This window comes from Gekko japonicus, unplaced genomic scaffold, assembly GCF_001447785.1.
Source record: "Gekko japonicus isolate JY-2015 unplaced genomic scaffold, Gekko_japonicus_V1.1 scaffold3, whole genome shotgun sequence".
Classification (NCBI taxonomy): Eukaryota; Metazoa; Chordata; class Lepidosauria; order Squamata; family Gekkonidae; genus Gekko; species Gekko japonicus.
Genome location: NW_015170887.1, coordinates 4,363,746 through 4,390,188, shown reverse-complemented (window position 1 = coordinate 4,390,188; position 26,443 = coordinate 4,363,746). Strand labels below are relative to the sequence as shown.

The following is a 26,443-nucleotide window of genomic DNA, read 5'->3' as shown; positions in this document are numbered from 1 at the left end:
GGGTGGCACCTGGAAAAGCCCTGAATGAGACAAGTTGAGGCAGAAATGCAGCACACAGTCAAGACCAGCATGAAGCCAGAACAGGCAACGGGCATGCAGGTAGCTCAGCTGAGCCCTGTGAAAGGTGAGGCAAATTACAGAGCAGTTTGTGGCTAAGCCCCATGCAGAGCAAGGCAGAGGGCAGTACCCAGCTCCGCCCAGCCGAGCCCTATGCAAAGTGAGGCAGGTGCCCAGCAAAGATGAAGAAAGCAGTTCCTGGCCTGCCCAAGACATGGCTGAGGTAAGGAAAGCAGTACCTGGCTAACTGGTTAGACAGGCTGCCTCTTCCTCCCTCCTTCCATTCCATCAGATAGACTGCCTCTTCACCTCTTCCTCTATCCCTTGGGGCTTGGGCCAGGGCAGGATGGGGGACCCTTTCCCAGGGTTCTTCTCTCCCAGTCCACCCCTGTTCTAAATAATAAATATAGTTGATGATGGAGTGGCAGGTGAAATATGGGTGAGTGGGAGGGAGAGAAGGAAGCAGAGAAGGTTGGGGATATGGGGGTTGCCAGGTGGAGGGATTGTCTCATCATGCTGTGGTATTTCCCATTACTATGTATGGGTATGAAATCTGGACAATGAAGAAAGCTAACAGGAAGAAAGTTGATTAATTTAAAAGGTGGTGTTGGAGGAGAGTTTTACATATAGCGTGGACCGCCAAAAAGACAATAAGTGGGTTCTAGACCAGATTAACTAAACTGACTAAACTGAGGCTATCATACTTTGGTCACATTACAAGAAGACAAGACACTGGAAAAGACAATAATGCTAGGAAAAGTTGAAGGCAGCAGGAAAAGGGGGAGACCCAGCATGAAATGGATTGACTCAACAAAGAAAGCCACTATCCTCAGTTTGTAAGACCTGAGCAAGGCTGCTAATGATAATTCATAGAGAAGAAGAAGAGATTGGATTTATACCCTACCCTTCACTACCCAAAGGTGTCTCAGAGCGGCTTACAAACTCCTTTCCCTTCCCCTCCCCACAATAGACACCCTGTGAGGTAGGTGGAGCTGAGAGAGCTCTGACAGAAACTGCTCTTTTTCAAGAACAGCTGTGCCAGAACTATGGCTTGCCAAAGGTCCTCCAGCAGGTGCAAGTGGAGGAGTGGGGAATCAAACCCGGTTCTCCCAGATTAGAGTCCGCACACTTAACCACTACACCAAACTGGCTCCTAGGGTCGCTGTAAATCAGAAGTGACGTGACAGCACTTAACATGCACACACACACACACACACACACACACACACACACACGGAGTGAAAGAGGAAATAGTGTGGGGAAATTGAGATGGGGGAAATGGTGCCCTTTGCAAATCCTCGCAGGTGCAACTGTGCAACTGGGTCCACCCTGGCAACTGGTATCATGTAATTTGCCCATAGTTTTCCTGGGTAGAGGGTACCAGAGTAGGGTAGGGCAGAAAACTGAAGATGGGGAAAAGATAAAGGTAGGTTGAATGATGGATGGGAAGGAGGAGGCAGGAAAGGGGGAGAGGCTATGGGGGCTTTCAAGGAAGGGAAACAAGAAATAGTAGGGAAGAGGGAAATTCAGCCTGCAACTCCTTGCAGGTTTCCACTTGTGCATTCGTAACAGAAATGAGATGGGTGATTTTAACCTTTTACATAAACCCCACAATGCAATATAATTAATTTTAATAATTGTGACTGATTCACAGTCATTTAGGATTTTAGAATGCAAAAGAGCCAGAGCTGGGGCAAACCAGAAGGGTGGTAGTGGCGATAGTGAACATTTTTGCCAGTTTGAGGGGCATCTTTTCCAAGACAAGGGAGGTGATAATTATTGCTTGGATCTCACAGTTAATTTCCTCTACTTTCACCAGTAGAGTGGATTTTTCTTGCCTCTCCCATCTGGCTACATCCAAAAGGACACCCAGAAACAGTATGCAGGGGGAGCAGGAAGCCTGTAGCAGGAAGGGAGAACTTGTGAAAATGGCCCCTCTTCCCATCTGCAGAAATCCTCCAAGGGATCCAAGCCAGTGGCTTGACATAGGCCTGTACTGCTGAGGTGTCAGGGATTTTTTGGAACCAACATTCCTTTATTACCCCATGTGGAGTGAGGTGGGAGTGAAAGAAACAGGAAAATTATCTGTGGCTTAGCATGGAAATTCATAGTGTAATCAGACCATTAAGCTGTCCTGATGTTGAGAGTTTTCAGAAGCTAAGCAGGGTTGGCCTTGGTTAGTATTTGGATGGGAGACCATCAAGGAAGTTCAGGGTTGCTGTGCAGAGGCAGGAAACTGCAAACAACCTCTGAATGTCTCTTGCATTGAAAACCCTACAGGGTTGCCATAAGTCAGCTATGACTTGATAGCATTTTCCTCCACCACCAATAAGAAACAATAAACAACATTACCAGTAATAACTCCACAAGATTACGTGTTGTTTTTTTACACAAACCAGAACAAGAAGTTGACAAGCTTTAAAAGACCTGCATTTGAAGCTTGCTGAACAATGCCTGTTGGCCTGTCTTTTCTACTCAGTGTGGGCAAAGAAAATAGATCAGGCGATCCATAATTACTTCGCAGAACAATCATTTGTACTAAGACAAGAACATAAGCTGCCACTGCTCCTTCATCAAAGCAATTACATTTGATCTGTAGATTTGTTTCCATCTGTAATCATTGAAAATACATTTTGAAGGTTTGTGCAGACCTTAAAAGGCTTAATGAAGCTGTAGTCAGAAAAAAAGCCACCAAGATTTCAAATGCCTCTGATGGAATGACCCATGGATGCCCACGTTTCCTTTTCTAATGTTATTTAGCCAAAAGCAGGGAATCACATTGAACTCTACAATCAAGAATTTGGCAAGGAACACATTTGGCAACAAAGAAAAACACAAAATAAGCAATATTAGCATTATTTTGATAGATTTTTGAAATCTCCCATATTGATTATTCCCTTTATATTGCAATTCATCATTCAAATTCTGGTCTTCATATGGCTACAAACATTTGCTAACTTAAAGTAAGTTTTCAGCAGTATCACAGATGCCCTCGACCTCACTACTGCATACACAGTAACAATCCATATTCCCTCCATATCTGAGGAGCCAAACTGCGTGTGAATTAGGAAAGAACTAGACCTAGAAAATATGTTTGAAAAAACAAACACATGAAAGAGCAGTTGAATATAAAGCAAGTGACTCACCTGAATGGTGGGAGTGGAACGATTTTTTCGGGTTGTAGTTGTGGCCATAGTAGTGGTGGTTTCCATGACTGTAGTTGACATCTCTGGGGGCATGGAGGTTGTGGGTGCTGTTCCCACGATGGATGGTACTTCACCAACGAGCCGGACACTTCCGTTGATCTTGATGTTGGGGTTGTTCTCTGCCGCCATGTTCAACACTTTCAAGCCATTGTAATAGAGACCGGAGAGCTGGCCTTGAAAGAGACGCCCTCTGTCTTTTCCTCCAATGGCTATTTTCGCCTGGGTGTTGAAGATCGTTAACTGTCGTCCTAAGTGAAGGGGGGTGAACATTATTATTGCCAGGAATACAGTCCCTTTTTCATTAAAAAAAAGCAGCTCTTCTGTGCTGTTTCTTGGCCAGAATGGACTGAAAAGCACAACATGTTCCTGAAGATGGTGGTGATGACAACTGTGGAGGCTGAATGGGGAAAAAATGCCATGCCATAAAGGGCTGTCTTAGTGTGTTACAAATAATAATAAGCCTGGAGAATAAAGCAACGGATCCAGACCTTCACTCCTGTTTCTGTAAACATAAGCACATTCAGGAACACCTTTATCCCAAGCCTTGATCTCACCCCAAACTTAATAGTCAATTCTTTGTATCTCATTTTAGAAACTGGGGAGTGTTTATTGCCAAAACAGATCATCAAAGCCTCCCTGGGTTTCAGCCCGCAGCAGAACAAAGAAAACCTGGATCCTTAAATGAACAGAGCTGAAAACAAGCCCTGTCCAGTGAATCAGCAAAAGATGAAGAAAGACAGATAGGTGCTAAGAGATGAATATGTATATGGTTCCTTGAAACTTATAACAGCTGGGGAGGACAAAATATAGTTCAGAAGAAATTTTGTGTTCTTTTAAAAATGTGCAATATTTGGATTATACTTACCGTGAAAGAGATATTGTTTCAATATTGCATCAATGCATACAAATAACTCTATGTTGCGGTGGCAAACTTATACCCAACATTAATTACTTCAAATTGCAGGTGGGGACTTCCACGACTATCCAATCCTATACAAGACTATTCCCTCCACACAGATAGCTTGGTATCAGGGAGAAAGGGACTAACACAGCCTTTTCCCTGACAGCCTAAGTCCAGGGTTTTTTTGGGGGGGGGGAGTTTGTATGGTGGAAGATTCAGTCATGAGAATGCCTACCTGCAATGCGAAGCAGTCAAGCCTAGACTCAGGTCTACTAGTTCAAGTGAGACCCCCAATGAGACCTGCCTCAATGAAGCCATGGTCAGCTCCTAGATTTACTGGAGGGGCACTTTAAGAGCAAGAGCCAGAACTACAGGGCAGTTTCCAAAGGGAATTGCCAGGATGTACGATGGTCTATAGCCATCCCTTCCCTGCACACACCTTTCTGCCTTTGGGGAGGAAGGCAGATGGTATATACCCAGGAAGCCAAATTTGGCCTAGGACCACGATGACTTGCTGATCCTACCTCTGAAGAACAGAAAGTAAACAGTGACACATAATGAAGGTAATTGAGTTCCTTGGGATCTCAGAATTCTGTTTCCTCCTAATCCTTCCACCCCCACGAAAGCCGGGAAATTGCATCTGTAGTCCGAATGGACTCTAACAATAATTGCCAATCCTCCCCCCCCCGTACAATCAAGGGTGAGTTCACACAATTAGTTTAAGGGACAGTGAAAACCTATGATTGACATTTCTCCTTCCTTCTGTCTACTTTCCCATCCTTCTAAGGCAACCGCAGAGGTGATGCGGAAATATGATCCATGATAATAGCATTTTCACACATTCAGGTAGTTAAAATGACAGCTGCAATTTACACATGATAAACCTAGTATGTGAGCTCACCCAAGATGTGTTCCATATACTTGACAGAGGGAGGTCTTAGGAATATATCAAACGCTGCTAAGCAAAGGAGCACCCTGCCCAAGTTTCAGAACATAAAGTAGAAATACTAGTGGTTCAATCCATCCAATTCCCCCCACATTTGCACAGGCATGCTCATCCCCTCCCCACCCTTCTCCACTGCACACTCACCACTTTCTTTCTCTAGTCCACTGTGATAAGAGCCAAATGCCACCATGTGCAGGGCAGAGCCTAAATCCCACTGTCCATTCCCCTCATAGCCAGTGGTTAAAGTAGATCAGAATAGGAGGGGGAGCTCACCAATTTTGGTCGTCGTGGCGGGTCTCGAAGTCAAGTGGTGATGCGGTGTTGCATCATCTAATGGTGACAGGATGGATCATGGGGAAGAGAATGGGGACAAGAGAAGAAATGTATCTGAAAGGCGTTCCTATTCCTCAAGGAGGACCCTAGCTAACCAAGCCAAGTAGATGTGTATGTGAGAAGCCTAGAGTTGAGAGGGTGGGGGTGCACAGCCCCTCATGCTGCCCACTGCCATTTCAATAAAAATTGTCTGGACTTGACCAAGATGGATAAGTGCACAGATGTCAAAACAGCAAATAAAAACATGAAAGGATTGAGATAGTCTTCCCTACCCACATTTTAATATCTCCTCTGCTTTTCTCCTCATCACTCTCATACTGCCCCTCTCCTTCCTCACAGAGTGGAGCTGGGCACAGAATTTTACTGATGGCACACTGCAGTCATCTAGGGGATAACAGACCTTTCTGCAGGATTCAGTTTTTTAACAGAATAATTGCCCCAGTGGTAATCTCAATCTCTTTTATCAGTCATTATTAGATTGCAGAGATGCCTGTAGTAACTTGGATCCGTCCTAGCAATTTCTTTCACATAATGACACGATAGCTGCAGGTATCACATGGAAAACTATTACGGGCTCTCATTACTCCTGGCTAGACAATTCCATTCACAGATTCCCTGTGCTGGATACCTTATTATTCCATTTACTCCTCCAAAGGGGAAGTTCAGTATACTTTCCAACACCCCTCTCAGGGTTTGGTATCAGCTGGTGGGAATAACACTGGGGAGAGCCACCAAATTATCAGCCTCTGCTTAAACTAGAGGAGAAATTCCTCTTCCCTTAAAAAATTCCTTGACCTTTTCCAAAAGTTGCTACAAAATTCCACATAATGAATATTGCTACTCAAAAGTCGGGCCAAATAAATGTCATGAAGCCTCTGGCCAACCCATCTTCCTCTGCAAATTAAGCCAAATGATCCCACAACCTCAAGGACAGCCAGCCAGCCTAATACTGGCCAAACTGAAGAACAGGTTGGCCTCAAAAATTGCAGGGTCCATAACTTCTCTTTCACTGTGTCCACAAGTGCTTTGTTATCCTTCCTTTCAGTTTTCAAACCTAAACCAGCATATAGCCAAATAAGGTCTGAAGAAGAAAGAAAATAAGCAACTAGCCTATATAATTTTCTTAGTCCTTTCCAACCATCCTCCTCCTGCAGTAGCCTACATGATGGCTTGAGCCTCCACTGGATATACTAACAACAAGGCCCGTGGCATCCATCATGTATGCTGAAAGCAAAAGCAGAGTTGATAGGTTCCATGTAGTAATACAGGCCTTCTGTTTCCCTCAGAGCTGTTTAAAGAATGGAAGAAAGGCAACACACTACCCTGAGATGCTTAGAAGGTGGACAGGATTCATATGTGTTATACAAAATTTAACAGGTCACAGTGATGGTGGAAAAGCTTATGCTAGATGGAATATGGGTAATAAGCAGCAGCAGCTTCTAGAATGTAGGACCTTTTGTCAGAACTCATTTGCCTGACTCCAGAAGGAGCTGGAGCTGAACATATCAAGGATGGAGAGTGGTCTCCACTTTTCCCATGACAAATGCCTTCTACTCCTTCCTAGTTGGGAGGGAGCCTTCAGAACAGTTCACAAATTACAACCTGAGGAGTGTGAATATACAAAGGCAGGAGAGGAATTATACCCTCTGGCTCCACACCCATTCCAACTTGCATTCCATATAACAAGGGAGCAAGAGCCTATACATTTATAAGTATCTATGTGAAGTCCTTTGCCTGCAAGATTGGGAACCCTGGTAATATCAGTATCCAAATTCCATCTACAAGATCTGTACACATTCACTTATACACAACAGTGGTTTTTTTACCACTTAATGCATGTCAAAACCAGGGGAACAGCCAGCAAGCACGATCCTGCTCACCATTGCGTGTGTTCGTCCTTCCCTGGCTTGAAGCTTGGGAGCAGTCTATTAGATTGAAATCCTAAGCGAAGTTACAACCTTCCAAGTCCATTAAAGTCAATGGGCATAGAAAGGTGTAACCCTCTTTGGTATCACACTGCTAGAGTACCAATCTGTGCGGAATGAGAAGCTTTTTTAAAAAAAGCAATGTGCTCTTTTTCTTTCCTTAAAAGGGTAAACATGCATTGTTCCAATAGACTAGCTCCACCTACCCCAAGATATTGACCCAATTCCTGAAAATGTGCGAAATACATTGTGTTCCCCTCCTGAGGAATGTGTTCTAGTTCAGGAGCTGAAGACAAGGCATGCAACACACACTGCACAGCTTCACTTGGTAACACAGCACTGACACTAAAAGGACAATCACTCATCTCTGGGGAGGGCTTCTGCTAAATCACAGCTTTCATGAGAGGTGTATCTGCTTGAATGATCAAGTGGAAAACAATGGGCAAAAAGAAAGGGCAATGCAAAGAGGAAACATGCATAGCCGAAGTGTCATGTCAGACCTCGATCTCCTCTCCTGCCTGCACGTTTTATTGTCCCAAAGTAAACCTCATCTTTGCAGAGCTCCCCTCTCCTTCAAAGACTCCACTAAAGAGATTAAGCACTAATCATAATGATTACATGCATTCAGAGTTGTAGGTTGTTGACATGGCTCATAAAAAATCAAACCTCACCCACTCATGCTTAGTTAGGTTTAGTTTCTAAGCTTAATTTTGTTTGTTTGTTTTAAATAATTTTATTACTTTTTCAAAAGCCGTGAACAATAAAGCTTGAGACAGTCGTACAAATCACTACGGTCAAGTAAAGAATGAAATGTTTGTTTGTTTAAAACTTTAAATTTGGCTACATGTATAGTCTGGCTTTTCCTATTGACAAAATGCCGGGGGGTGGAGGTGGGGGAATCTGAAATAACTGCACATCCAAACACAGAAAACCGCACTACTGAATGCATTAATCTGGTTCATAATGCTTAACTGGATTTTGGACATAAGCCTACAAGCCTTTATTTAGCAGATAAGCAGCTTTCTTTTGAAAACTGCCAAATGAGGAATACTAGCACTAGTAGTTGATCGACTGCAGTGGTGGATGGTTGATGTCATCTAGGGAAGAGCGGCCACCAGGTCCACCCTATAAGGCCCACCCTATTCCTTTGTCAGTCTTTCCACACATGCATACACAGTAAGAATTATTTTACCATCTGCCCTGTTCTTTTGAAATGAGGAAGAAACATAATGGGGTGATAGCAAGAACAGGTTACCAGGAGTGCCAAAATGGAGCACTTCCTTTATGAGTTGAGTGTCTCTATGGTACCATGAGGGATGCTGAGCAACTCCTTGCTGGGTATCCAGTTAATCATGTAACCTCATAGCTATTTGACCCAGACAAGTTCATATAATAGGAGACATCAGCAGCACAGGCAGAGTTTGTTTCCACATCTGGGCTACCCTTAAGTGTCACACTTTCTAGAGAAAGGGGAAGCTGGACAGCAGTGTTGTTATGGGGAGGGGTATTTCTTTTTCCAAAATTCACTTTTTAAAGAATATAATCATTGATTACTCTTCTTCTCTTCCCCCCCTCTTTTCCCTTCTGAAGAAAAATCAGTGCACCCTTTTGTAACTTCAGTCCTTGTCATTGTTTTATGTTACAAAGCAGAGGATATGCTCTAGGAGAAGGACAGGAAGTGATATTCTGAAATTTTCCACAAACTTCATTCCTGCCCCTCCTCTCTTCAGATCTCTCCTTGATCAAAATGGAATTGATTAGAAACAGACTTCAAATTTCTAAAGCTGGGGGGGGGCATTGTTGGATATCAGGGAGAAACTGGATAAAGAGGAATTAAGAACATTTCTTGGTGAGTGGGACAGCATGCCTGTCCATGAAGGCTTTAGACAGAAATGTAAAGGCACACAGGTGAACCATGCAGTGGCTTAGCAGTACTAAGCAGAGTTATCCCCTTACATGTCAATTGGGCTTGGTTTGCATATTTAGGCATTGCTAGTGATGCCATCTCCTAGGCTGTGGTCAGACGAGCAGTTTGATCCAATGTCGTTGCTGTTCCCTGCTGGATTTAAAGTGCATGATCAGACAGCAACATCTGCCTCCCATTCCCTAGTCATCGGCAGCTTGTTCTGCCCCGACTTCGAAATGGAGTTAGTGGACACAGGGGAAGGTCTGGTCTTTACAGACATTAGCACTTTCACTCTGTATTTCCAGATGTCTGAACTTCCCTGTTACAGACTCAAGCCAGTTGGGAAGTGCGAATGTTCAGTTCTATCTCAGACCCCCGTTTTTTTGGTTCCTTGAGATGTGCGCATAAGCGCATATGTGTATGTGCACCCAATTTTTAAAAAAACCTACGCAGCCAGTGTGCTTCGTGGTTGATGAGCATCAATAATCGGAACTATCAACCACAGAGCAAGCACACAGTGCAGCTGGTTCAGGGTGTGATGTCTGATCAAACCTTTCCACTACAACTGAAACTGGTGCAATATGAGGTGCGGCCAGACTGTGGCAAGCCTGTCATCTGACTGCAGCCCTAGTTTCCTGTACACCTTACATTACAATGGAGGTATATGTAGACCCACATAAACACAGTGAGTAGCAGAGAGAGTGGCAGTGGACTGCATGTGTATAATGATTTTCATTTACACATAAAAACATACACACACTACATATGTTGGAATGTTCCAAAATACTGGTAGCTTGAAGTGTATTTTCATTTCATGTCTATTTTCTAGTGATGATGCAGTTACAAGAACTGTGCAGGAGGATCGGGCTTACTCCCTCGTGTTTTATTCATATAGGTACAGTTTTTTTAAAAAGTTCACACAACACAATCATGTTTACTCAGAAGTAAATACTGCTGCATTCAATGGGATGTATATCCTGGTACGCATGCACAGGATTGCAGCATTAATGGGCTAATTCGACTTGCTATGTGCTTTGTAATCCCATTCCGGTTGTAAATTAATTTGATACATATTGCTATTATCTCTGCGTGTCTCTGTGACATCCTTTTCAAAAGTACTTTTAATTTCCTCCCCATGCACTTAGGTCCCTTTGAAATCAAAGACACTTAAGCACTTAATTATGCACTTAAGGGCTACTGATTGCACTGGGATTGAAGGACACCTAACTTCCTCTGGATTGTACCCATTGTGTTAATTGTAAATGATTCCATTGTACCTCTATTATATCTGGCAGATAGCTGCTCTCTGTGCTGTCTCTTTGATGGATCCATCCATCTAGACATCCATCAATTTATCGTGTTCCATTTTGATAGCTATCTACCCTTTCACTCATCATCTTTACGAGGTCTTCTGACATAAGACTTTCGCAATGCATTAGGAAATGAATGAATGGCTGGATGGACAGGTGAGTGCAGATGAGTGAATAAATGATGTGCTGGTACATGGGTGGGCATCCCCCCACGGTTTCCCACATTAACCGCATAATCAAAAATACCATTTTAATAATAATTTTGATATTGTGGAAGACTCTACTGTCTGTCTCCTTGCATGATATGACTAAATACTATAGCATGCTTACAACAGATTGTGAGGTTATCTGTATCCACCCAGTTCACTCCTTTGCCTACAGGAAGCATTTGAGATCTCAGAAACAGACACCCCGCCCCCCGCTTTCCTTTGATTGTCTTTTAACAAAGCACCATCGTTGTTGTTGTTGTAGTCACAGTCATCACCCATACAATGGCAAAAACATTTCAGAATTCATATTCATTTAAAAAAAAAATCTTTGGCATGCTTATTTTAAGCTTGGAGGAAGCAATGGAATGGCAGACCAAACTCAAAAGTGGAAAATAAAATCGTACACAACAAAGATGGGTTCCTCAGACATCAAAGCATTGGTCAGACATGCATTGGTTTGAACGAAAGCAAGGCTATTGTGGTCTTTAGTGTTAAAGGGACTTTATCAGTTTGAGATTAGCAAAACAAAGTTATCCACTTTTTAGTCTACTAAAGTTTAATGCTTAATTTTCACCAGCTCTGGACAGATTCCCAAGACTCAGCCAGCTTTGGTGAATTATTGTAAAAATATCATGGCCGAGTCTGCACACTTTATAACCCACCAAAACAAATGCAGCCTACCAGCCATGAATGGCAGTGCATCAGGGGTTAGTAAACCTCTCAGTTTAACTGGGGTAGGCCACAATATACAGCGGCTAGGCTGGGCTGGGCATGGTGGGTCTCAAGTTGTGTGAGATTGCTTTAGATTGTTTAAAGGTCTTCCACTCAGTTCTTGCAACCCTGTAAAGTAGCTCAGGATTATTATTCCTGTTCCACCAATGGAAGGCAGAAAGCTCTTGTCTAGGATCACCTAGTTAGTTTGTAGCAAAGTGAGATCTGTATCAGAAGCTATATTCAATTGTCATGAATTAAACAGGGTTTGCTCATAATAAAGAATGAACCCAGGGTCATTCTCAGGGTCATGTGCTACCCTTCTCCTCCTCTCCTATGTGGAGCCAAGATGAAAGATTTCCTCCTTTGGAAGTCTTGGATGTAACCCCAGTCTGCTGTGTTGTCCTAATTTTGATGCTACAACAAATTGATTTTTATTTCTTGACCACAAACTGAGGTTCTAAATTAGAGTTAAACTGAGACTTGTTTGTTCCAAACCCCAATCTCTTACTGCATCCAAATTCGGATGTCAAGATAAAAGGTTAAATCAAGGTCTTCCTGAACTAGGAAGTCTCCAGTTCAGCTCCACGTCTCACAAGAAGAGAGGGGAGAAGCAGCATGCTGCCCTAAGAATAAGTCAGGTTCATTCTCACCATGAACAAACTCCAATTTTGTCCATTACACCTGGATTCAATGCTAGCACGTTTCTCTCAAATTTCTTCTTGATTTGTTCATTTACATTTTTCATGTCTTAAACTCCCACATCCAGGTGAAACCAGCTCATGTACTCATGTACCCCTCTGAAAATTGTCTCATGAGTATTACTACCCTACAAATGAATTCTCTTAATGGAATCTATTGCCCCTCATCTCTCACAAAACCCAATTAGAGAGTTATTTTAGCATTAACAGTGTTAGTTTAGCATATTTGTCTTGCAATTACCCAAGTTCTACTACAGTCTTGGAGTTTTTGGACTGGCTGTAGCTACAAACAGGTTCAGCTCAGCAATGGAAAAATAAAGAAGATGGTTTATTCTTTGTACATCTCCCCCTCTTTGTGAAAGCATTTGTGAAAACTGCTAATCGAGGAATAATGCTTCAGCCCAAAACTCACCCTAGGGATGCCAGTCCCCAGGTGGGGGTGGGGGATCCCCTGATTTTTCAAGCTCCCCGCAGACACTGGCCAGCTGGATGGTGGGGGAAAGCCCCACCCCAACAGTTGTCTGTGGCCCTGCTTGAAAAGCAAATTTGTGGCTTGCAGGGCAGGTGCGTGTAGTGCCTGCTCTTTTCAGGAGGGGCCACCTGTGCATGCCCCACAAGCTGTGAACTTAAAAGGGTCAACTTGGGTGGGATGGCTCTAACAGCCAATGCAACACACAATATTTGAAAATAAATCTTTAGATTCAGTGGTTGCACGCCAGAAAAAAACCACACACAGGGAAGTCAAAATCCAGTTGGCCATGATCCAAAAGCCAGGCTCAGAGTTATTTCTGTAGGTTCTTTTTTTAAACTTCTGCTCATAAACAATTCTCAAAAGAGAGGGAACTTTCAGGAAAGCTTTAATGCAGGTTGAGCAGGTAGAAAACAATGGTGTATGCCCAGAAATACTCACAAAACCCAATTAGAGAGTTATTTTAGCATTAACAGTGTTAGTTTAGCATATTTGTCTTGCAATTACCCAAGTTCTACTACAGTCTTGGAGTTTTTGGACTGGCTGTAGCTACAAACAGGTTCAGCTCAGCAATGGAAAAATAAAGAAGATGGTTTATTCTTTGTACATCTCCCCCTCTTTGTGAAAGCATTTGTGAAAACTGCTAATCGAGGAATAATGCTTCAGCCCAAAACTCACCCTAGGGATGCCAGTCCCCAGGTGGGGGTGGGGGATCCCCTGATTTTTCAAGCTCCCCGCAGACACTGGCCAGCTGGATGGTGGGGGAAAGCCCCACCCCAACAGTTGTCTGTGGCCCTGCTTGAAAAGCAAATTTGTGGCTTGCAGGGCAGGTGCGTGTAGTGCCTGCTCTTTTCAGGAGGGGCCACCTGTGCATGCCCCACAAGCTGTGAACTTAAAAGGGTCAACTTGGGTGGGATGGCTCTAACAGCCAATGCAACACACAATATTTGAAAATAAATCTTTAGATTCAGTGGTTGCACGCCAGAAAAAAACCACACACAGGGAAGTCAAAATCCAGTTGGCCATGATCCAAAAGACAGGCTCAGAGTTGTTTCTGTAGGTTCTTTTTTTAAACTTCTGCTCATAAACAATTCTCAAAAGAGAGGGAACTTTCAGGAAAGCTTTAATGCAGGTTGAGCAGGTAGAAAACAATGGTGTATGCCCAGAAATACTCACCTGCATTAACAGAACTCTTTGGATCCTGGCCTCTGAAATCAATAGGAGACACCTAACTTCTAGGATACACCCAAGTACAAGTCTTACTTGAGACATGCTGCTCAGACAAGACAAAGCACATGTGGAAGGCTCGTCTAAACCAATGCACATTGGTTTAAATTCACATTGGAACTTATTCACATACTTATATGTATTGCTTACTGAGAGATATATATAACTCCTGGAAATCAGTGGGGTTTCATAGTATGTAACTGCAGGATCTTTTTGGCTTACATCTGAAAAAATGCTTAAATGAGATATACATATGCAAGAGTGGGCAGCCCTGCTGGATCGGACCAGTGGTCCACCTAGTCCACCATCCTGTCTCACACAATGGCCAAACAGCTGCCCTGGAGAAACAACAATAGGGCATAGAGTCTGAGGTCTTCTGATGCTGCCTTCAGGCACTGGTATTCTGAGATTTATTATCCCTGAATGTGGAGGTTCACATTTGCATTTAAAAGTGCACATGCAAAGGTGTGGGTAGCCAGTCCAGGAAGACAGAATGGCCATCCAAACAGGATCATTACTGTACAATTTCTGTATGAACATAGTGTGTTGCAGAAATGTATCTACAGGTCCATACTGACAATTGGAATGAGTCACCTTCATTACTATGTGCAGCAGGATTCCATAAGGAACTGCATGCAGGGTGAAGCTTTCCAGATTGAGCAGAATTCCTGGAACAGGGTGACTGTGAAGCTTTAGAAACAGCCACAGTTAACCCACCATTGTCATTTATATGCTATGATTAAAATTACTTTCCCCTAGTTTGACGGGACCAAGAAGAGATTCAGCTACACTAAACTGATTGAGAGTGCCACAGTTATAACACTGTTTGAAAGGGAAAAACATCTGGGGAAAAGTAGATATCACATGAATTTTAAGACCACCTTGATCCTAGCAAAATAGATGTTTATTATTATTTTTTGTTAAAGCGCATACTGTGGTTAAATTGCTACAATCCATATCGTTGTTGTTGTTTTGTTTGAAGTGGCATCTTAATTTTTGCAACTTTTGATTTTTTTTCTTTTGTTGGATAACAAGTCTAGAAATTTGTCCCTTTAACTTCATTTTAATAGCAATGTGTTATAGCATGATTTATTAACATATGGCAGGCGGAAGTTGACACAAATTATAATGAAATTAAAAGAGCCATTTACGCAGCAGGTGATTAAGAATTTAAGAAACATTTATTTGCAGGCTTTAAAAATGAGAGTTTAGAATCAAATGGATTTAAAATGAAAGTTTTAACAACTGTTACCTTTTTCCTGCAGCCATTCCTCTACGGGCCGGTTATATTTGAAGGGGATTTTCGGTTTTACCAATTGGAACGCAGTATCAGTGTTGCCTTTAAAGTTTAAAAAACATCTTAAAAACAATCTGAAAAGTCAATGATATAGTTAAAAAAAAACATCCTAGCTGTGTCTCTTGTGCTTGTTTATGAAGGTATTTAAGCATACATAACCATGCAGATATATTTAGTCTTTAATGTGGTGGAGAATAGGTAGCTGTTCATTGCCTGGAATTCTGGAACATCAGAGGATTGGAACTTTGAGACTATCTCAAGTGGTGTAGTGGTTAAGTGCGTGGACTCTAATCTGGGAGAACCGGGTTTGATTCCCCACTCCTCCACTCGCACCTGCTGGATTACCTTGGACAAGCCATGGTTCTGTCAGAACTATCCTTGAAAAAGAGCAGTTTCTCTCAGAGCTCTCTCAGCCCCACCCACCTCACAGGGTGTCTGTTGTGGGGAGGGGAGGGGAAGGGAAAGGAGTTTGTAAGCCGCTCTGAGACTCTGAGTGAAGAGCCGGGCACAAATCCATTCTCTTCTCTTCTCTTCTCTTCTCTTCTCTTCTCTTCTCTTCTCTTCTCTTCTCTTCTCTTCTCTTCTCTTCTCTTCTCTTCTCTTCTCTTCTCTTCTCTTCTCTTCTCTTCTCTTGCATGTTTCACCATCATGGGAAAATGTGACAAATTATTAACCTGATGTCCAATATCTATCCACCAGATCATCAAGATTCCATTGCACTCTTACATAACCAAGAATCAGAACTGTCACTGGTGCTATGAAGATGGAGGGTTGAGGCTATGCAGATAGGATTATCAGGGCAAGAAGCAAGTTCAGGCTTCATCCCAATAGTGTCCCTGGGTAAACTCTACTATATAAATGAATGACTGTTGTTTACCTTTCATGTCCACAACACAGTCCTGTGTGCACAGCACATTGCACACAAAATCCCTGATCAGGCCAGCCAGTGGCAAAGAGGGGTGGATTCTACCAACCAAGGTAGCACCGTGACAGAGGATAAAGCTAACATATCCTTCAGTGGAATGTCCTCATGATCTGCTCTTAGCACATGAAAGTTGCTTCCCATATCTGTAGAACAGAAAGCAATTCAGGCATGAGCTACAGTAGAATTAATGTGGAGCTGTTGCTCCTCATGAAAAGAAGGAGGGACCTGAATGTTTGTGAATTATCCTGATGCACAAACAGAGCCAAAAGCAGTTCAATGGAAAGCAGTCTCTTAAATGAATGGAAGGCATTCTCTCCCATTGAAAAAGCCATAGCTCAGTGGAAGAGCATCTGCTTTGCCAGCAGGACGTCAAAGCCTGGGGCCTCTAGTTAAAAGGATCAGGTGGTAGAAGTTTAGAGCTCCACAGCAGGCCCTGGAGAGCCACTGCTACTCAAGAGTAGGCAATACTGACATGGATAGAGCAAAGGTCTAACTCGGTATGAGGCAGCTTCATGTGTTTAAATTGTACAGTTTACAACAACCTACACAAATCAGCTGCGTTAGAAAATCAGAAGGGACCTACCACCTTGGGTTCAAAGGTGGACTATATTTGCAGTCCCATCTGCCAGGTTCAGCTCAGATTTTGAGCTTGGCTTTCAAGCTTGTTAATGCCTCCCGGAAAAATAAAAACCCAAAAAACAAACCCGCATTGCTATTCTGACAGACTGACATTTGTCTGGCGGTAGTTCATATTTGATTTTGAGCTTATGCAACATTAGCAGTCACTTTACATTTGGATGTCAGGTCTGTTTCTTTCAAGTCAGACATAGAGCAGGCTGCAGCCTGGATATGGGTTAAAACCTCCTGCCGGGACATTTAAGAAGGGGAAAGCTCTGTGGCTGGGCTGGAGCAAAGGCCGGGATCACAGTCAGTTAGCCGTGAAAAGACCTGCTGCAGGGAGAGGACTGAGCCAATTCAGTCATTCTTTGCCATGACAGCAGAGGGAACAAAGCCCTGTGCCATTTAGGCACGACTGCTGCAAATATCAGTTCCCTTTGAAGTAACAGTTAATTAAGCGCCATGGACACATTGTAGTCTCCGCTGAACTTGTGCCTCAGGCTCAGCATCAGTTACTAGGCTCTGCCCGTAGGTTCTCCTATTAAGACTAGAAAGGCAACGTAAAATGGTGGGAATACACTCTGTCAATCATGCTTCCGATTGCATTAGTGACTTTGCCCGTTGCCTATGGCATACAATTATCTGAAAGGATGTACCCAGCAATTGAGCAACACTTAAACTCTAATAGAGAGATCAAGAATGCAATTCTCAAACCACTCGATTTTGGAATAATTTTACTGACCATTTTTGCAGAACTATCCTGGGAGAAGTGGCTTGAGGATTGACACCCAGACATCAGTCTCTCTTTCTCTCTCCCTGGGTCCATAACATATGACAAGTTGGGGCTCCAAAAATGACATAATGAGGACTAAACTGCTGAGCTGAAACTTAAGCAGATATATGCAGCATAACTAAAAATAAGGCTGCATAGAGGCCTGAACAGATATTGTGGAAATGAGAATGCCAAAGGGAATCATCTGTGCTCTACTGTTTACAGGGCAATGTTCGAAGTCATGACTTGAATAGATAAAAATAGTGAACCAGGTCTGTTGAGACAGTGCCTCTCCTTCTCTGGAAACAAATCAAGACAGGTAGCCGTATTAGTCTGTCTGTAGCAGTAGAAAAGAGCAAGAGTCCAGTAGCACCTTAAAGACTGACACAATTTGTGGCAGGGTAGCAACTTTCATGAGTGACTCATGAAAGTTCATAACTCACATCCTACCACAAATTTTGTTAGTCTTTAAGGTGCTACTGGACTCTTGCTCTTTTCTTCTCCTTCTCTATTTATTCTATTATTGGGTAAAAAAATATATTCTCATTGATCTCTTTGAACACACAGTTGCCACTGGGCACAGCAGGAGCCAGCAGAAGACCAGTAAGTCTCAGTCTGGGCTCTACCAAGAGCTCCTTCCGCCTCTGGTCCTGGCATCTCCTTTAGTTCTCTATCTAGAGGAAGTGTCCACAGTTCCAGACAATCATTTGCTGTTATTCACTCCCAGCTTCTCATGAGTGATTCCAGCAAAGAGGACCTTGGCCATTTTGATTTGCTTTTCACATCAAAGGAATCCACTCTGGTTTAAGGGCTGTGCACGGCCAAGTAACTTAAAAATGCTAAGGGACATCCAGTTACATTTCATGGGTATGGGACAGGGTGGTGAGGGTGAGGCTGGCCAGATCAGAATGGTAAGGTTTGTCCTGAATGCCTTTTCTTGGCATTCCCATTACCAGGGCCAGGGCAACATGTACAACAGAATGAGGTGGAAGAACACAGAAGTGATCAAAGGAGTTGTACCACTTCAGGTGGGGGGAAAGAACCATATTTTTAAAGTCCCCCCATATGAAAACCTCAAGTTAGTACAACAAGGTTTCAGTCTAGTCCTTCACATACAGTTCACTTTTGCATTTACAGAGAATACGGTTGCTAGGTTCCCTCTAGGGATGGGAGGATAGGGTTGCCAGATCCAGGTTGGGAAACTCCTGGAGATTTGGGGGTGGAACCTGGAAAGGGTAAGGACCTCAGTGGAATACAATGCCATGGAGTCCACCCTCCAAAGCATCCATTTTCTCCAGGGGAACGGATCTCTGTAGTCTGGAGATGAGGTGCAATTCCAGGGGATCCCCAGGCCCACCTGGAGGCTGGCATCCCTAGCAGAGAATCACTAATGTAGGGGGACTGTGAACAGTGCTGTCAGAGGTAGTGCAATCCATTCTAGCACCTCAACATTCTGTCACCTCATTACCATGTGGAGGAGCCAGGTCTCCCACTATAGCCACAGATTTCCTGGCATTGCTCCCACCCCAATTCTCTGCTGCTCTTCTACTTGCCCGGGGGGGGGGGGAATGCAACATCACTTCCAGTGCAAAACCATAACTGAGTCTGGGTGAATCCTAAAGCATCACTCCAGTGTGATGGTATCACTTTTGCCTTTGTGTTGAAAGTGACATTGTGTGTTGGCACAATGCCAGTGAGCCTGTCCTGCCACCCAATTTCTTCCAGTGGGCAGCCATTCCACTGTATATCTCAACCTGGCTTTACTTCCAGTGTGTGCCAGGATCTGTCAAGAAAGCTTGAAATACCTGTTTCAATCCAATCCTAGATCTTCCTTAAAACCAGGACAAACATTACTAATCTCCACCACATCTTTACAGATTTTGATTTTAAAGTTAAGTTTAAGTTTATGTTATGATTATGATTATTTTGGTTTTTGCAGAAAACACCTTTTAGCATTAAAATGTAAATATCAAAATATCATACCTTTCAAAACTAGGAAAAATGAAAGGACATTTGAGAATTCAAAGCAGTTTAAATTGCAACATTAACAACTTTTCAAGTTCCTTTTTAAATTTAAATTCTCCCACATTTAGCTCAACCATTAGTCAGAATGCTTTAAGAACCATGTGCATGAGAATGTGTTAATCACAAGTACTCCATGGACAAGACTGAGTTCAAGGACAAGCTGTGCACCATCACTGTACATATAATATATTTAATGGCATCGCCACCCAAAATCTCATTAATTACAGTATGTTTTGTGTACCACAGTATTATTTTTACATGACAGCTTTGATTAAAATAACATAGTCATCATCAGGAAGCAGTAATATTTTAATAAAAAGAAAAAAGTATCAATCAATTCATAAAACCCTGAATATTTATATCTGCTTACTTAAGGCAACTAAATTCACAGCAGAGGCCTATTGGATTGTTTCAACATGTATCCCACCATCTCTTAAGCATGCCTCTAAGAACAACCACCTCTTTAAACAACACGCAGTTCGTTTGAGTTAAAATCTGATTCTGGGCAGAGAGAAGAGAGATAATCAGATATCGTCTATACAATAGATTTAAGAGGAGATATGAAATTTCATTTGTAAATAGAAAGAATACAAGGGTCATAATCATTGGGATTTTTTTGCATGGTTTAGAGCTGCAACTCACAATTGTCAAGTGATTTAGTTTTGCTACTTGTGGCCAGTAGAATTCTAATCTTTTTCTTTCTTTGAACTATATACATGCTGGAACCTTGTCCACAGAATCTCCATATAAAATATATTGTTAAGGAATAAGACCTGTTGATTACACTTGAACTTATTTCCATAAAAGCTGATTTTGATTAAGGTGTGTGACATTTTAGCATGTCTAAGGCTGTGGTCACACACACTAAATCCATTTTCAATCCACTTTCAATGCATTTTCGAATTGGATTTTGCCAGTTCACACAGTAAAAATCCAGTTGGAAAGTGGATTGAAAGTGGATTGAAAGTGGTTTATTTAGTATGTGTGACCGCAGCCTTACACTCAGAGCTGGAACAACAAATCCAATTGCTACACACTTTTGTATTACCATAATTGTATTACCATAAATTCTTGAAGGGAATCAAAGGAATCACATTTCCAAATGAGGCATTCCTGCAAGTGTTCTTCTCTTCTTAATATGGGATAAAAGGTAGAGGTACAGATCAGACAAAGCTAAAGGCAGACAGTTGTCAACAACGTACGTATAGTTGCAAGACTAAAAGTTACTTCAGGTATGAGGAAGCTTCAAGCGCATATGGGAAAGTGACTCTTCTATCAACTTCTCATGCTTCTGGAGTGACAGCTAAAGATGGAAAGTATGGACCTCCAGATGTGAATACACCTTGAGTATATCATGAGGGAGATACAAGTATTTCCTCACCAAATGTTTCCTCAGAAGGACAAATGGCAGCATTGCAATTCACTCAGTATTTCCCCCTAATGTCCAAATACATGCTAATTTTGATAGACATAATAATGTTGTTACTTGCACGCATAATTATGATGACTCTGGGCTGGCTTACTTATTATGCAATAATACAACTGCTTCCATAAGGCATCCATTCAAAGGAAGGAACCTGTGAGACATCATCACTCGTTGACTCAGAAAACTAATTAATATAATGATTGATATTATGACTTGGTTAATAGCAGAATGACAATCACTTTTACAGTTCATGGAAGAGGAGCCATGAACTCACACTAATTCCTCCTTTGACACTCCACTGCTTATGTAAATAAACTTCTTGCACAAGTAGCTGTATGCACACATCAGCTAGAAAAGGTGGCATCTGAACTAGCCTTTTGATGCTGTTTCCTAGACCAAATATTAAAGGCTTAAGATCTTACCTTTGAAACAACATAAAACAAATCCATTATGACATGGATGGCAAATTCACTCACCAAGGTATATACACTTCTTCCTTGATATTGCAAAGAATGGATACAAGCAATGAGCAAGCATGGGAGAGTGAGAGGGGTACAACAGTAGACTGACTCCATTCACATTTAACTGTGGTGGTCAAGACCTGTGGATGACCCCAACATTTTGGCCACTTGATGCTCTTGTGCCATTGTAAGATATGTGGAATCACAGATGAACAGCTATTTCCTGAAGCATCCCATGCCAGGTACTCTCTGGCAACCGGCGGGAGGTGGGTGGGTGGACTTATGGGCACAAACAGAGACTTAGACTGGCATTGCTGGTGATGCAGTGATGTCACTTCCAGCATACACCAAAAGGTGATGCAGAGATGCTCTGGTATTTGGGCAAAATATGGAAGAAGTTGTTTTATTATAGAGTTTTTGCCCAAGTACCTGAGCATCCCTGTGCTGCCAGCAATGTAACATAATCACTTCCAGTGCACACATGGTGACATAGGCCTAAACCTCATTTAGCTGCCATTAACTCCCCTGCTGGCTCAGTGCACTGCTGGTGACATAGGCCTAAACCTTATTTAGCTGCCATTAACTCCCCTGCTGGCCTGCTGATTGGCACTTACTTGGAGAAAGGTCCAGGCCTCATCACCAGCATCATACAGAAAGCGATGTCATCACACCAGTGACATCCAGGTGATTCTGTGGTATTTGGCCAAAACTCTATGGAGTATTTCTCAAATACCAGAGAATTGCCAAGATGTCACAGCATTGATATCACTTCCTGTGTGATGCCGGTGACGAGGCCTGGTCCTTCCTCTTTCTCCGGGTAAGCCCCCCATCCTCCATCAGTTGCCAGGAGGGACCTGGCAAACCTAGCAAGAGATAAGAAGCACCATTTTGTTCCATTCCCCCTCACACACACACTGCAGCATTAAAACTACGTAGCACTTCGTCCATGAAGGTCTCCTTCAAAACTGGGTTTGGGGCGGGGTGCATAGGACAATGATGGGGAAGTGGGCAGACAGGGAAGATCATGTTTTGAGAGCTTCTTCTGCTTATGCAACGGTAGGACCCAAACGGCTTTTCTCCCATTTCTTTTCTGATCTCTGTATCACTTTTACAATTCAAACACATCCCCACATTGGTAGGGTAAAACTAACCACTTGGGGGCCCTGACTCCAAGGTGCTCTGTTATATTTTTACAATTCTTTCTTAACAGATTTTAAAAATTTTCACCATAAGCAGAGAAGAATATGCCTCCTATGCACTTAACAGTTTGCTTGCTTGCTTACACTTACTTAAAAAAAACAACCCTTCCAAACAAGCTTTATTTCATTACACTAGTTTCTAAACCAAAATGGGCTCTCAAGCCATGGAAATAAAAGAGCAATTCGGACACTGACAAATGCTGCATCTTGGTCCAGACACCAGTAATGAAGATGCACTGCTGCTAAAAGCAAAGCAGAATGGCTCAAAGGTTCCAGCAAATTGCAACCGGCAGAAAGAAAGCGTTTGCTTCCAGGTGGAATATTAATGTAAACCTGATACGTTGTCAAGTACTTGAAGATGCTAATCTGAATGCTGTTAGAAAAGAAAAATAATTCACTGGACGTAAATTGACAAGGAAGGTAGTGCAATCTGGCATCCAAGTGGGGGGAAATGGTAAGTCATGATTCCCAGGCACTTATAAGCTATGTTTTAAAAAGGAGAAATTGTGACTAACAAGTATAAACACTGTTGTATGTAAAACTGTCTGTATGTCTCCATGGATGTGACACTGGTGATGTCCCCCCACAAAGCCCACTCATTTTATTGTTTAAATCTGGGTGTAACAACTGTCACTAGGCCCAGGGGAAATAATGATATTAGAAAATCCACCAATGGGAATCTTTGATGGGCTGTGCTAGAATGGATGGAGCTCTAGGCTTTGGGGAATAGAAAAAGTGATTCCGCACTAGACCTTAAATCCTGGTTCAACCTTGTCCCCGAATTTGCATTCTACACTACACTCGAGTTCACCCCTGTAATTATCTCAGGGTATTTTTTGTTTCCACGTTACACTGAGGTCACCTTGGTTTGGCCCCACACTTGTCCCGGGATAAACGGATGCTGTTATAACCAGGGATAAATTCAAGGTATTGTGTCGTAAGTTGAACTCTGCTAAAACCAGGGATGAGATCCAAGTGTGGAAAGGACCCTTGTGCGGTGTTTGTCTCCTTTGTAAAGTGTACTCAGTGTGGAGGTGGGCAAATGATCTGCCCTAAGGCCAGAGAGACCGAACAGGCAGAATGTCTTCAAACCCTTCTTTAATGTGCAGAACAGCAAGGCAGGGCTGGAGTCCTGACTCCCAACAACCCAGTTCCAGCTAGTATATCCCAGACGACACACCCATTCATTTGACAAGAGGGAGTTCCACTTAGGACCTAAGCCTGTCTCTTAAAGAGGTTCCAAATGCTACATATTGGGTGAAAAGGGGAAGCTAATCAATAACACAGGTGAGGCAGTGCACCACTGGCCTCTGTCAGGTTAGAGCTCTGCTTCTGTATGGAAACCATGGCATTGTTACAGAGCCATGGGTTTAGAACTAACAAATATTCTTAAAATCCTCTTGGGCATTTGCATGTGTTTGGTCAGTATTATCTCTTTTCACCATGATGCTCATCATGTCAAACAAAGGATATGTATATATCACCGTCGGTTGGTAGATGAGTAGCTATACCTGGATGTTGGGGCAGTTTGGAAGCTAGGAATGGTTAAGGATACGACAAATGTCTACGTGAAGCTTTTCAGCACTTGAACTTACCTGGTTCAACATTCATAATCAGACTGTGAGCTGATCAGGGATATGTTGAGCAACTCAGCTGCTGAATAACAGCCGCCAAATAAGTTTGCAGCTGCCTCTTGGTCAGAAGCCCACTCCCAGCTGATTGAGTAATCAGCTGGGAGTCAGGTTCTGATCCCAGCCACTTAGCAAAATAGCTATACAGTAAAAGGGAGAGGAGAAAGAAAGGAAATGCTTTTGATCTCACCATTACAAAAAGGAGAGAAAAGAGCTCATTTTGTTCTCCTCACTGGGTGAGCTAAAAACTAATGCTCCTTATTCTGAGTTCCCCACTGCAAACTGGAGAGGAGAAAGAGCTAGTTTCTCTCCTTTTCTCTACAGCTCAAGCTGATAGCTTGGAGTAGGGAGAAGAGAAAGGAAATCAGCTGGGCTTCTGATAAGCCCCCTCCAAAATCTGCTGCATCTCAGCAAGTCTGAAAAGCAGCAGTGCTTCCAGAATGGAAGATCAGAAGAATCCAACTTCCAGCTGATCATCTGGCTCTTGATTCCCCCACCCCTAAAAATCATTGAAGAGCAAAGAACGAAATATTCCCAGCAGGAAATCAGAGGCTTACTCCTAGCTAATTCTTCGGATGACTGCAAAAACACACAAACACATTGTGAACAGCCAAATGGCACATCAGTTAATTGGCTACCTGATCACCACTGGCAAATGGGAAGTGAACCATGCTGGCAGATTTTCGTGAATCCCTAGGAGTGCAACAGCTGAAGGGACTATGATACCACAGACCAAGAAACTGTTCTATTGCCAAGCCAATGTCAAACTGTCTTGCCTGCACTGTTTGTCTTAGGCCTGTCCATTCCTGATGGTCAACCCTTGAGATGTTGCTGCTTGAACACAGCCTTGAAAGGGCTCTTGAATGCTGCTGCTTCCTGTTCTCATGTGTGGAACTTAGAGAGATATCTGATAGTTCACAATAATCTTTGTGGTATTAAGTGGGGGGGAAATGACTGTAACTCCACCCTTCAGTTTGGGTATTGTTATAAAGGAATGAAAGGGTCCTCCAGGAAGAGCTTTCGGGCCTTTGCGGCTCAAGGTTGGGAAGGGGTGATCTTCCTTAGAGCAATCTGGCCTGGCCTACCTTAGCAGGCTTTGCGGCTTCTGGGGTGGTGGGCCAGGGGTTCTTTTGAATATGCCAAGACACTGGTCAAAAGCTACCTTCGATGGCTTGAGATCGGGGCAGGTGCATCGGCCAGAAAGAAATTAAGATGGTCAGGAGTTTGACACCTGTCATATTCCTCAGTACATTCTAGCAACCCCTCGCCAGTTGTTTGTTTATAAATTAATTAATAAAGTGGTTCTTGTTAAATCCATACTGGTGTCCGTCTCTTCATTCTGACTGAGGGGGCAATGTGAGACCAAACTCACGCCGAGCTCATGCTGGTGGGAGATGGCTGAATTGCCTACTCATAAGGCAGGGAGAGAAGGACGCCAGCACTGCGAGAAGCATAGCACCAGGCAGGGGGCGGAGCCAGCCTACTTAGGCTTGGCTCCCGCCCTCTGCCTCAGCAGTTCTCTTGCGTGCTCGGCCCACCCTCCCACCCTATTTTAGTACAGGTTCATACCGGTTGCCTTTTCATGGGGGGAATTTTTAACCTCTCATTCAGTTTGGCCTACGGAGAGGCGTGTTTTTGCCTACCTTGCACTGATGATGGGGCTGTTGGAAAATTGGCTTCGGGGGGCCATGTTTGTTAAATAGGATGGTCACTTTGTGTTGGTGGGGTAATGCGATCAGGATGTGAACTGGTGAGCACCTCGGCATTGTTATAAAGGAATTAAAGGATCCTCCAGGAATGACTTTTGGGCCTTTGCAGCTCAAGGCAAGGAAGGGGTGATCTTCCTTGGAGCAATCTGGCCCGGCCTACCTCAGCAGGCCTTTGCAGCTTTTGGGGTGGTGGGCCAGGGGTTCTCTTGAATATGCCAAGTCACTGGTCAAAAGCTACCTTCAGTGACTTGAGATCAGGGTAGGTGCATCGCCCAGCAGGAAATGAAGGTGGTCAGGAGTTTGACACCTGTCATATTCCTCAGTACATTCTAACAACCCCTCGCCAGTTGCTTGTTTATAAATTAATTAATAAAGTGGCCCTTGTTAAATCCATACTGGTGTCCATCTCTTCATTCCGACTGAGGGGGCAATGTCAAACTGTCTTGTCTGCACTGTTTGTCTTAGGCCTGTCCATTCCT

General features: G+C 43.1%; 1 protein-coding gene across 1 annotated transcript in view; it reads right to left on the bottom strand.

The window, feature by feature from the left end:
- The window catches only part of NRXN3 (neurexin 3), a 1,635,269-nt gene that overhangs the window by 188,034 nt on the left and 1,420,792 nt on the right, over positions 1 to 26,443 (bottom strand). The window contains exons 19-20 of the mRNA XM_015418345.1: positions 15,154 to 15,240; positions 3,204 to 3,511 (exon numbers count right to left, since the gene is read on the bottom strand). Of these exons, the coding sequence (XP_015273831.1) occupies positions 3,204 to 3,511; positions 15,154 to 15,240 (395 nt within the window). The remainder of the gene's footprint in view (positions 1 to 3,203; positions 3,512 to 15,153; positions 15,241 to 26,443) is intronic.